The sequence below is a fragment of the Pholcus phalangioides genome, unplaced genomic scaffold, assembly GCF_987345545.1.
Source record: "Pholcus phalangioides strain wild (caught in Gottingen) unplaced genomic scaffold, Ppha-v1.0 ptg000018l_1, whole genome shotgun sequence".
Lineage (NCBI taxonomy): Eukaryota > Metazoa > Arthropoda > Arachnida > Araneae > Pholcidae > Pholcus > Pholcus phalangioides.
Window position 1 is genome coordinate 9305677 of NW_028301611.1, and position 13467 is coordinate 9319143.

Consider the following 13467-nt stretch of genomic DNA (forward strand, 5'->3'; position numbering starts at 1 on the left):
CTTATGGATTACCATGCGCTTGCAGACTTAGAAGAAACGGATTAAAAAGTTTGGATCATTTTCTATTGTAAATTTCCGTAAGCATTTTGCTTGTGTGTGATCCGTGTTCATTTTGCATGAAAATATAAGAATTTTTTTTCTCTGAAATGCACGATTTTTTTGGGATCGGCTTATACACGGGTTTTCAATTTATTGCGGTTTTGGTGGAAGTCGGCTTATACACGAAGTATATACGGTAATTTTTTTTTTTTTTTTTGCAAGCAATTTTTTTTTAAAGTTGATGGTTGATGATCGAAAACTAGACATATAATGAAAACACAAGTTTGAATTTCTAAGATAGAAAGGGAAAATAGAACTTATATATGTTATTTAGCATTCATTGAATTTCTTGAAGCCCCCCCCCCCCCCCCACCCCAACTTCGAACTCGTTGAATTGAGACTCTCCACTTGGAGGACACTTTAAAAACCATCGAACTGAAAAGAGTAGAAGAGGAGAAAATGACATGCGTTGCCAAATTAGAGATAGTCGCCAACTACTGCAACTCCGCCAACGACAGTCACATGGTATCATATTCGCAGGCGCTGCGTGAAAGAAATGAATAGACTTTTCTTCTCTACAGGGTGATTCAAAACTCAACGTACAAATTTTTAGGGAGAGGTAGAAAACACAAAAACGCAAAACAGAATCGCGTAGGAATATATGACCGGAAACCCCAACCTGATCAGCTGAAGGATTAAACAATTTAAACAATGAAGATGAGGAAGTGACGAGCCAATAATGGGTGGAAAAATTCTTTATTTAGCGATACGTTGCATGAGGGTAGTACGTGTACACAGGGCCGTCTTAATGCATGGGCCCACCCGAGCACGGCCCGGGATTCTCAAGAAAAGAGGGGCCTCAGAAAAAAAAACGAGAAGTAGTTGAATTTTTCGAGAATTTTCTAGGTAGGACCTCAGAAAAATCACTTGGCCCGGGGGGGGGGGGGGGGAGGGGGCATGATGTTCTTAAGATATGGTCCTGCGTGTACGCGTTAAGTTTCACAAGTGCTCAAAGTTCATATCATCCACATCGCAAGAATCTCCATCGCAGCTGCGAACGTCCGCGAAATGCCGGGTATTTTTGAAAAGATTCAACAATCAGTGTGTCGCCATTGTGACGCGTGCGTAACTGTGGACAGTGCTGTCTTAACGCATGGGCCCTCAAGAGAAAAGGGACCTCACAAACATGAGAACTAACTGAAATTTTCCAGGTAGGGCCTCAGAAGAACCAATTGGCCCGGGAGCCCATGATGCTCTTAAGACGGCCCTGACTGTGGATGATAAGAACTTTGAGCTCCCTCCCTTTAAAATTAATAAAAAGCACTTGTTGTGAAACTTAACATGTACACGTACTGTCCTCGTGTAAAGTACCGCTAAATAAAGAGTTTTCCCACTCATTATTGGCTTGTCATTCCTGCATCTTCGTTGTTTATCCTCCAGCTGATCATGGGGTTCTCGAGGTTGGGGTTCGCGGTCATACATCATTGATATGTGATTCTGTTTTGTTTTTTGTGTTTTCTACCTCCCCTAAAAGTTTGCACGTTGAATTTTGAATCACCCTGTATAATATCATATCTCCTCTAAGATGCGTATTGTTGAACACTGGTCGTCATCTTCAGCAAGCTTACAATTTTACTCGCTAGAAGCTAAAATTTCTGGGTTGTTTTTTTTTTTTCGTTCCCACTGTTCTCGGTGGAATGACCACGTCAATTGTACTGCCCAAAATCACTTATCGACTTTGTTTACACACGTCCGTGGTAATGCTGGTATGAAAACGCTCTCGGTCTCATGTGAAACACGGTGATAATGACAACAAGTAGTAGGCGGATGCCGATTCCCTCTTGTGTCGATCAGCTCTCAGACAGAACTCTTCAATGTCGTTCAGCTCCCCATCACAAACGAAATGGAATCTCAAGCTTCGGGTGCATGAAAAATTTAATTGGTTCATATCAATGAAACGTTTTTATTTAACAATTGCAAGTCATTTTGAATAGCTATAGTATAATCCGTCTTCGGCAATTTGTTGGCGATTTTTTCTTCTCTTTGGCGGGAAAACAAGAAGTCGCCAAGAATGAAGAAAGCGAGGGAGCTGTAAGTACAGGGAGTGAAGAATATATTTAGGCGCCAGCGCAATTTCTGAACAGGAAAAACTTGGCGATTTTTGGTGCCAAACATGTCCGACAACCCGACCAAAAGTCGCCAAGGCCGTTAGACACATCTGTGGTTCCCAACTTCAAGGCGTGAATGCGAGCCGATCTCCCCACAAAGAAGTCTCGCCACAGAGAGCAACAGACCTACAAAACGCACAAATTCAATCATAACACTTCACTTCTGAAATATAGATGACGGCACTGAAAAATCAAACACAACACTACATACGCATTCAGACTATTAGGTATACACACAGTTACACTTCCGGCACAATTCATTAGGTAGTAAATCGCCCATAGGTGATGATAGACTTGAGTTGTGCTCGGTTTGAAAGAAAGACACTATGGGCGCTGAAAAGAAAAAAAATCGCCAGCATAGAAAACAATAACAAAAACCCATTCAAATAATGAAAAATATCACGAAACACAAGAGAAATGTAATAGTATAAACATGATCTGGATATAAATATGATTTCTGGGTTAATATGAGGCTGTGGGATGCTATTGATGCCCAAGCAAACATAATACTAAAACCAACCATAATAAAAATATCACAGGCTTAACATCAAAACAACATAAGATATCCACTCTTAAATAAACAACGGTCCTACATGTTGTATAAATAAATATATTTTATGTGTAAAACCGGGACTCTCTTTCTGGGTATCCAGATTCTTTTAAATAAAATAAATAAAAATGATACAATCTTATTGGCCAATGAAAATGTAATCCTTATGCTCGAAACGAAAAAGACAAACAGCAACTAGCACCACCATGGCATCAGAGGAACATTCTAGAATAACGACAACCCAGCAGAACAACTACAAACCAGAGTGGGGACTTTGGCGACTTGTTGTTGGAAAAAAACCGCCAACTTGGTGTGTCCCTTATACCGAAGCTGTTCCCCAAATTTTTTAGGAGCCAAGCATGGTATTTTGCTAAACAAAAACAGTTCTTAATAATGTTCGTTTTAACTTTTCCCATGTTGGAAACAATGAAATTGGAAATTTTTTTGGTGACCCTTAAAGACTCCAATTTCGTAACCATATTTAAAAAAATTTGGGCGCCAGTGCCGATTTCTCATTTGCCTGGGGTTTGTCCAGCCCTGCTAAAGCATAATCTCTTCCTGGCAATGTATTGGCAATAGGTTTTTTTTTTTGGCGAGAAAAAGTGCCAAGAGTGAAACAGAGTTATGCTTTTGGACGTCTTTCTTGCCAGAGAAAAAAATTTGCCTAAAAGGGATAACGTGGTGGCTATTGAAAATAACGAAATGACAAGATTTTTAAAAAATGAATGTCGAAAACAATAGCAAAATAGTATTCTTGAACTAAATAAGGGATCAAGGTTAAAAATATATGTAACATCCTTATACCAGATACGGAATTGAAAGTAATGACCAGGACTCTCTTTTAATAATATTGGTCAGGGAAAAAAAATGTTCTGGATTCAATAAGTGCATGATTGCGGGATTAAAACTATAATGGCTAGTATGTATAAAATTAAGAAAAATGGAAATATATTAAATGTATAACGTGAGAGAAATTGTGATATTCCAACAGGAAAAGCAATGCAACATGCTGGGGGAAAAGGTAAAGACAATACATTGCATAAGCAAAAAAAATGCTCTAAAATGCTAATCGACTCGATTCAAATGCAGTGCTACATGCAAAAGCCGAAAAATTACTAGCGACCTCTAAAGGTGACGTCACTTTCAGAAAATAACCAATGGGAAAAGAAATGATAACCTAGAAGCGGAAAGAATAATAATAACAACCAGAGGAGAGGAGAAAAAAAGGAACTCTAATGGGAGAAAATGGCCAACCATCATCAATTCACAAGTAAAAGCACCAACAGGATAGGAAAGAAATCGGAAAAAATAGTCGCCAAAGAGAAAAAAAAAGTATTATGTATTATAGCTGTTCCCACCCTCAGAATATACAGGGTGAATGTGACCTAATAAGATAAATGAAAGGGGGTCATAGACTAGCCGAAGTGGAACGTAAAATACTGCAGCAAAACCCTGTCCTATATCTAACCAATTTTGGGTTAGGGTGGATTATGGAAGGGAAATGCATCAAATCTGAAAAAAAAACCGAATTTGTACAGTTTCTGAAAGACCTACATTCAAACTATGCACATTTTTGGAAAGACCGGAAAAAAAATCCCATAAGATGTCAGTTTTCATCGAAATATCTTGATTTAATGACGAGTTACGAGCGCTGAAAAATTGAAGTTCAGAATCGAATTTACACCAAAATTTGTAATTGTCAATGCTGCATCCTAGCTGCAACCAGTCAAATTCACCAAAAACTTGTCTATTCCACCAGCTTTCGAAAGAACCTACAATAAACTATATCAGTGTTCTGGTCCAAGAGAAATTTAGCTTCTTGTTCGCAATACATCACTAAAATCGGCATTCGTCAAAGTAGATATTTGATGAAAATTTGAAATTGGTTATTACAGATTTTGGCGACAATTTGATTTTGCAGAAAAAATCCTGTAAGATGACATATCCCCGATCCCCCTATCAGGATATTCGAATCTTGTTATAACAAACTCCAAGAGACCGGTGAAATCACTTCGTTATAAAGGAATTCCAACTTTTTACATTGTTTCTATGTAAACTTATCTTGAGGATTAGAAAAGTGTCCGTTATATATATATATATATATAAAATGAGATTTTCGCTATAACAGTATTCATTAAAACAAGAGATTAGACTGTGTTAAAAAAAATAGTGAATATATTTTGTTTTTTTAATTTTGGGGCCTGCGGGAATTGTGGGGCTCTGGACACTTGTCCGTGCAGAAATCGAGCAATGGAACTTAGATTAAGTAGTCTTTTCCTGTCTCCATCTATATGCAATGTAATGGGATATTACTGTATTTATTTTCCGTCCTACTTTTTCAATGAAATGTTTCGGAAATATTTTTCAACTTAAAATATAACTGTATTTTCTCTGCATTGTAGGAATTCCTGAGAGGTTACTGCTGATCGGCAAAAAGATGAATGAAGAAAGAAAGCGAAGTTGGCATCAGTTATCCTATACCATGGCTCAGAATAACTGTTTCAGCGGTCGATCGGACGTCACCATCAAGCCTCGTAAAATTCCGCCCCAGAACATTGTGGTGCGTCTCGTGAAGAGGGAGACCTATCCGTGTAGGCAGTCTGTGACCCCGTATTACGTCGCCCGATCATTCCATCAGAACGTCTTCCCAAACTTCACCGTTGTCAACGTGGAGAAACCTCCTTGTTTCTTGCGAAAGTTCAGTCCGGATGGGCAGCATTTTGTGGCCTTCTCTTCCGACCAGACTTCCATAGAGATCTATGAGTACAAGGGTCCTGCTGCGGCGGAAACGCTCCTCAGGAATGTCGTGGGTGAACAGATGCCCCTGCCGATAAGCGATCAAGAGACCCTTCACATACGGAGCAGGATATTCGAACAGTTCTTCCGCTTGAAGCATGTCGTGAATGTCGCAACCAATGAAGAGCAACTCAATCGGGAATGCAGTCTCTTCACTGATGATTCTCGCCATGTCATTGTTGGTTCAGCAGCTTATGTTGCAGAGGACAGCCAACCTCCGTTCTTCAATATGTTCAGTAATAACGAATCTGTCTCTCCCAACCCCCGATCGTTTCTCGAAAACTATTCTCTTCATTTGATAGACATTAGGGCTGGTGTATTGCGGGACAAAAAGACTTTCAAAACCGACAAAATCTATTTATCGCATAACCAAGGTTTATATCTGTATAGAGACACTCTCGCCGTTCTGTCGGTTCAGCACCAGACGATTCACATATTCCAAGTGACTCATACAGGCTGGCTGGTGAGCGTCCGCACCATCGGTAGATTTTGCTACGAGGACGACGAGTTCCTCATATCCAGCATAAAACCTAGCAGTTCCTCTAGCTCGGCAAGAGATTCTTCGCAGCCTTACCGAGAGAAAACCATCAACTCCCTCAAGCACAGACTCCTAGTCTTCCTGTATCGTCAGGCAGTGGCCAAATGCAAAGAGGAAGGATCACGTGCTCCACTGTGCCGTTTCTATCAGCATTTTGAGCACTTCAACCAGCTTCGGATGTGGAAAATGCAGTTACTGGACGAGTCTCATCTACTCATAAAATATGCGAGCGAGGACGTCATTACCCTGCGTTCTTCCGACCCAAATTCCCATCCATCGTTCTTCGTGGTTTACAACATGGTGAGCACGCAGGTCGTAGCAGTCTACGAAAACACTTCAGAGAAACTTCTCGAGCTTTTCGAGAACTTCTGCGACCTGTTCCGCAACGCTGCGTTACACGCGCAGTCTCAGCTATCGTGCTCGCCGTCCAACAATATCCATGCCCGAATCCTTCAGCAACGGTTCAAGCAGACTATCATCAACGCTCGGTACGGCGGCCACACGGAGGCAGTGAAGAGGCTTCTCGCTCAGCTACCGATCAGTTCGCAGTCTTACAGTATCAGCCCCTATTTGGATTTGGCTCTGTTCAGCTACGACGATAAGTGGGTGTCTGTGATGGAACGACCTAAAGCTTGCGGTGATCACCCCATAAGGTAAATGCCGGGGATATAATATGTATATGCATGTGCGCCAAAACCTGGCAGGGATGTAGCTATTTGATCACACACACCCAAAATAATTGATGAATATTCAAAAATTTCCAAAACTTATTTTAATGCAGAAGAATGAATATAGATAGAAACTGTTTATTTCTTTTCCTTCGAAGTAACTACCCCATGCAATTATGCATTTTTGCCATTGTTCATACAAAGATGTAAATTCATATTGCAAGCCGCCTTTTTGTCGCATTCTCCAGTGCCTTCATCGCTGCACTTCTTCTGAACCTGATGTAATGTCCCTTTAAGGGGTTACATGCCCGGTTTGAATTATCCTGAGTTAAGGCAGACAACAAGCAGGAAATTAAAAACAAGTTTGTTTTGTATTTTTGTATCACTTCACAAGGCTGTAGTGGGGGGGGGGGGAATTTTGGGGCTCTGTCCCCCCCCCCCCCCGAAATATGAGAAAATGACAGAAAAAAGGAAGAAAGATGGCCAAATCTATTATTTTATCTCTTGGTCCCCCTCCCTCCACCAAACGAAGTTTCTGGCCACGGGCCTGTCACTTCAATTGCTTTATTAGATTTAGATAATGAGTATTTTACATTAAATTCAATTCATTCGTTATGAACAAGTTTTTACGTTAAAGTCATTTATTCCAAGGTTTGTTTCAATAGAAGTGGATGGGTATCACCATTGGAAGTCCATATCTATTAAAACAAATATTACTTTTCTGCTCGCCAGCGAAGTTGGTGTTTTAGTCATGATCACTATGCAGGTCCATTCACCCTGCTAGAACCAACCGAAGAGTAGAATTCTATGTTTCAAGACAAGTCACCAGCAGCCAATTTCAGGTAGAAGATCTCTCCACACGATCGTAGATGAAAGTACATCAGAGTTTGACCAAGTCAACGTCGGACGAGGGAGGAAATACTGGACGTCTCCATTAGCACGTCTTCCACTATGAAGGTTACCATCAAGGTCCATGGGTTCGAATCTGGGTATAGAACATTAGAAGCAAGTTCTTTACCTACCGAGCCTAGGGCAACCACCGATGGATGGAGGTGGTATGCGGTGTAGTAGTGTACAGCCGGTATTTAAAGGGGAAACTCCTGGCCGCACGTGTCTGAACAAGCCAATCAAGGCTTCAAGGTAATTTCATTTACATATTGTGATCATAAGCCGACAACATCACAATCAGCCTTGATCGCCGCCAGACGACCACCGCTGCCAATGAAAAACAACAGAAGTTAACATTTATGTTTTTAAGTGATGACAACTTCAGACTTTTATGCCAGGGGACCATGGATACGTTACACTGAGAATCGTTGCCCCTTAAACAAACTCTTTATCCCAGGAAAAGGTCACATGGGGTGAGATTGGGGGGGGGGGGACAGGCAATAAGCTTGTTGTACAAGTATTGTTATGTTTTAACAGGTAATCTGACAACAGGAGGGGCTTGTGAGTCCTTAAACATAGAAGTCCAAGTCGTGGGTGCTGCATCACAAGAATGCACCAGCTCACAGATCCCATCTGTTGTCAGATTACCTGTCAAAACATCACACTCCGATACTCCCACAACAAACCTATTATCCTGATCTTGCCCAATGAACGAAAAAGTACTTATAACAGGCCTCCTCCATTTCTAAATTATTGGGATTAAAAGACAGCACTAAAAACACACATACATAGTAAGCGCCATTCCAACTCAAAGAATAAATCCTTCGCTAAAATGAAAAATATAATAATTAGAATAACGATTCTCAGGTTCCGAAGAAGTGTAGCGACGAAGGCACCGGAGGAGGGTGTGACAAAAGAAAAAAAAGACTTGCAATATCCGCATTTACATCTATGTATGAACAATGACAAATTGATAGCATATATATAACAGTAAATCCATTGGAGAAATATAACACAGTGAAACGCCTCTTTTGAGGACACCAGTGGGACAAAAAGTTGTCCTTTATAGATTGAGGTGATGTTATAGAGGGGTCCATTAATCAGGGGGTATGAAAAGCATACTTTTATTATAATAAATAATGTGATCATCATGTATTCCCAAGGGATCAGCATGATCTGTCCACGGAATTTGTTAGTGTTAGTAAACATCCATGCCCGAACCAGGATTGGAACCCAGACCTGCACAGTGAGAGGCTAGCTCCCTAACCACTCGACTGAATATTCACAGGAAAGTTACTATTTGGCTGTAAAAGAAAGGGTGACTATACTGTATTTGATTCTAGTGAAATGTTGTGCATTCTCTAAAAGCACCAGGGCCGTAGTGTGCCTTCTTGGTATTCGTGGCAGACTTTTACTGGAGGTCCCTCTTGGGAGGATTACTATAATGCAAAACAAATGTAAACATTTGTGCCCCCCACCACATCTCAGGCTCCAGTTGCTCTAGCCTAATTACGGCAATGAAAAGAACCCTCTATTGCCCTTTATTATTATGATTCAACCACACAGTCTATCATTGGGGGTGGGTCTAGGAGGGACTCCAAATCCAAGTTGAAAGGACAAAAAAAAAATGGCCAACCAAAAAAAAAGATGCGGCCAGGGGCACCAAAAATTGAGTCCTGTATGGGAAGAGATTTTTCTTGGCCCACTGCATTCTATGACCAAAAATGTCTGTTTAGTTGTCTTATGAAGTTGTCTCCTCGTGTAGTTTGTCTATGAATTTGGAATCACTTTGTATGTATATATGTGTGTGTGTTACTGCCAAAGACTGAAATTGGCCTGTTCATTTAATATTGACCTGGCCAATGTCTGAATTTCGGGCTTTGGCCACAGCCAGTTTGTGAAGTGGTTCAAGATCCTTGGCCAAAGTCTGATAACAAAAGACATTATTCAAAGTCATTGCCAAGGTGGCATATTTTTTTTAGATAATTATGTCCACGTTAGCTATGGTAACCTATTAAACTGCAGTCAGAGTGCTGTAATCTTTTTTTCCAAAATTTGGCCAAAAAAAATCAAGTTTCTGTATTGTAATACTAATAGTTTCTCCTCTCGAATTTCTCTCATTATGAGGAACTAATCCAATAAGCTATTATATTATAGCCATGTATCACACATTGACAATAAAAAAAATGGATTTGACACCTACCAGATTACATCAGCGCATCAAACTTTTTCCCAGAGATCTCCAGCCACTTTGCAGATCGACCAGCCAAAGTAGCTAGAGATCCCTGGGCAAAAAGTTTGATGCTGAATCGACCGGCCAAAGCCTAAATCATTTCTGAAAGTCTGACTTTGGTCAAACCTCTCTGTAGATTCGCGATTTGGCTGCACTTTGGGCTTTGGCAAAAACATATGAACGCCCAAGTGACGTGGTGGTAAGATGCTCGTCTACCACCGTGAAAGTTGCTGTTGCTGTCTCAGATTCAAACCTGAGTGAGAATATAGATAAGATATTTTCCCTAACAAACTTGAGGCAACCACCTATAGATAGTGCCTTCATTTCCAACCCATCTCATTAATGGTAGTAAATTGCAATATAGCAATATGGCCAGAGTTGGTGTTTGGTGAAGTAGTAGCATATGCACTCTATAACTCTTATTTAACGGTTTTCTTTGATTTGGCAAATTTTTCTGAAGAGTGTATGTTTCGATAGAAATTCCACAGAGGAATGTGGACGAGGTGCATGTGTGGTTTAGTAGTAGCGTCTGTGTTTATTTGTACATATTTTGCATCATTTTCCAAAATGTTTTTTTAAATTATTGAAACTACTAACGGAAATTATTGCTTTCATCGAAATTTGTATGTTGATGTTTTTTAATGATGACAAAATTATTTTTGTTTGCTTCCTAGATTTTATGCGAGAGATTCCGGCCTCCTGAAATATAAAATATATGCTGGTGTCCATGGCAGAAGTCCCCCCGCCAGTGCCAGGCGTCTGGTAGCCTTCACATTCCATCCTTTCGATCCATTCGCCATCAGTGTTCAAAGGACAAACGCAGAATACGTTGTTAATTTCCATGTGAGACACTCGCCAAATTCTGATTAAGGGGTGATGTTTCTATTTTTTTTCCCCCCATGGTTATCAGGTAATTTGTACTGCCGCATGTTTTCTTTTTAATCTGATATTTATTATGTTGGATGTTGCTGTTGTTTTAAATCTCTGATAAATCATGTTGTTTAATTGTGTTGCCAGATTTTGTTTTCTATCAACATGTTGTAATAGTTGTTATTCTGCAAAAAAATGTATACAAGTCATTCATTTAGACGCTGCATCTGAACTTGATGCTGATATTTTTCATGTGTAGTAGACCATCGATTATCCATTTTAATGATTTCTTAGAAACCACAGGTAATTGAAAATTCCTGTTAAGCCACACCCTGCAGAGCCGTCGAAATGCGTGGCTTTATCCAGACATGGCCCAGAGGTGTGTGATGATCTCGCTTAGCAGTTGAAATTGATTGTGTCCAGACTTATAGAGGGTTCCCTCATGTGCATTGCTCTGTCCAAGAGCACATGGTCATCTTAAGGCAGCGCTGCACATCTTTGTGTTTAGCTATGTGCTTGCGGTATTCTTGTCAAAAAAAAAATCGGAATTTAGATTGAGGGTTACATGTTATGAACCTATAGAACTCGTGGCTATCTTAACCCGCACCATGAAACCCTCTCCTTCCCATCAAAGCAGTATTCTGGTGCTTTTCCGGGGCTGTTTTAACAGTGTCATGAGTTCCAGGCAAAAAGATGTTCTGCAGCTCCTAACCCGCACCATGAAGCCCTCCCCTTCCCATCAAAGCAATATTCTGGGGCTTTTCCGGGGCTGTTTTAATAGTGTCATGAGTTTCAGGCAAAAAGATGTTCTGCGGCTCTAACACAATGTCATTTTAACAGTACTATAGGTTTTTTTCCTCCTGGCAAGGAGATATTCTAGAGCATAGTTTTTCAAACTTTTTGTCTCATCACCCCCTTCTTCATAAAATTTTTCTCATCGCCCCCCCAACCCAAGCCAACGCATAGGATCCTATACTAAACTTAAAGCTACCACTCCCCTGGAACTTTCCATCGCCCTCATGGGAACAATATTGCCCACTTTTGGAAATACTGTTCTGGGGCTGCCTTAACAGTAGGCTACTATGAGTCCACAGGCAAATTGATATTCTAGAGCATAGTTCCCCAACCTTTTTGTCCCATCGCCCCCTTCTTCAGAAATTTTTTTCTCCCAACGCAATCTAACCCATAGGATCCTATGATATACCCATAGCTTCTACCGTCCCCCGCTGGAACTTTCCATCACCCCGCCCCCCAAAGGGGGCATTAATGCCCACGTTGGGAATCACTGTTCTCGAGCCTATCTAGCTGGAAGTACCTGCTGCCCTAGACCAGGGGTGTCAACTTTTTCCCTAGGCCATGCCACAATCAAGATTATTTTTGATGCACATGCCACTACAACGGAACCAAGGACCATGGAAGAAAATGGAGAAAGGGGCCATGACAGGTGGTTTGGAGAGCTGAGAAGAAAATTTAAGGAGTGAGAAATAAAGTTTTTATATTAGTGACTAACACTTACAGTGAGAGAGAGAATCCAACAAAACCACCCATAAAACCAGGGCCTTCTTTAGGGCATGGACCCACCCACGCCTCACCGCCTACATTTTGCAATAAGTTTGCTAGGATGGGGTTTTTCTCAAGTCCCTGGCTAAATTTTACAGATCTCCTTCCCTATATGAAATTTATTGTATGAAAAAAAAAATGATGAACCCATATTAGACCCCGGTCTGTAGCTCTGTCAGTCCCACTCTTGTGAGGGGCCTCATGCCCATAAGTGACCCCATCTTATGATATTTTGTATAGTAAAATTAATTTTGAAAATAAATAGGAAATATGTAGGCTATTTATTTCCAACTAAAGTATGGGACTACCATAGCATCACTTTGCCTGGGGGGGGGGGGGGGGGCATGATATTGAGACGGTCCTGATAGAACTTGGACTAGTGGGGAGATCAATAAATTCTAGGCTACTGGTCTGGAGGCCAATTTTCTTTGCAAAATTTTCGTTCAGTATAAATTCACTGAAAAAAATTATTTCAATACGTATAAAGTGTCTTGCTTCTAGGTGAGAGTGAAAACTCTGAGTAAGACAGGGGAGCCACGAGAAAAAAATATGGTTCAAAGGGGGCCACGGGCAAAAAAAGGTTAAGAAACACTGTCCTATACCATAACTGGTCGACACGCATCAATTCCTCAACTGATACAACGGGAGGGGGTTTGTTATTGAAACACCCTCTTCCCTGAACACCCAAAGCAGAATGCACCAAAAAGTTTTTTGCGATTTACTAAAATTTTTTCTTTTGACACTTGCAGCGCTTACCACTTTTATCTTTCAATTCATGAGCATACAAAGCAATGCGCATGCCCCCCACGTACTTATTGAGTCCCTTTGCCAGATATCTGAATGAATGCCAGGACTCTGCGGTCAGACTTATTCTGTTGTGATGATCTCTTCTGGCCTATGCCAGATATCTGGGAAGCCTTTCATTGTTTAACCTTATCAGAACCCCTGAGTAGGGATGGGGGTTTTCATTCGGTTGTCGTGTAGCAACTTGCATACAGAAATATTGAAATCAATGAATAATATGCAATATAAATTAGAAAAAATATCTATAAGACCTTTTCCTAGGATGGGGATGCCTGTGTCCCATTTAACCCCCATGGGAAAATATTTCAAGACAGGAAACCCTAGTTCTTATGGCATTTCTTTAAAATTCAAAA

General features: G+C 40.7%; 1 protein-coding gene across 3 annotated transcripts; it reads left to right on the top strand.

Moving 5' to 3' along the window:
- The first annotated feature begins 1773 nt into the window (after positions 1-1773).
- On the top strand, positions 1774-10885 carry abo (de-etiolated protein 1 abo). 3 transcript variants are annotated; one of them, XM_089247971.1, is made up of 3 exons: positions 1774-1981; positions 5160-6744; positions 10555-10885. In XM_089247971.1, the coding sequence occupies exons 1-3, from the start codon at positions 1846-1848 to the stop codon at positions 10748-10750; spliced, it is 1917 nt and encodes a 638-aa protein (XP_089104097.1). In that variant the 5' UTR covers positions 1774-1845; the 3' UTR covers positions 10751-10885. The 3 variants fall into 3 exon arrangements, with proteins under 3 accessions (XP_089104097.1, XP_089104098.1, XP_089104099.1); XM_089247972.1 differs by having other exon boundaries at positions 1778-1961; XM_089247973.1 differs by having other exon boundaries at positions 1780-2130.
- Positions 10886-13467: the final 2582 nt, after the last annotated feature.

What these genes read in the sequence shown, in the direction of transcription:
- abo (XM_089247971.1), top strand. Translation starts at nt 1,846, where the DNA reads ATGACAACAAGTAGTAGGCGGATGCCGATTCCCTCTTGTGTCGATCAG. An exon ending in GTGCATGAAAAATTTAATTG is followed by an intron (nt 1,982 to 5,159) that starts GTTCATATCAAT and finishes TCTGCATTGTAG; the next exon opens with GAATTCCTGAGAGGTTACTG. An exon ending in TGCGGTGATCACCCCATAAG is followed by an intron (nt 6,745 to 10,554) that starts GTAAATGCCGGG and finishes TTTGCTTCCTAG; the next exon opens with ATTTTATGCGAGAGATTCCG.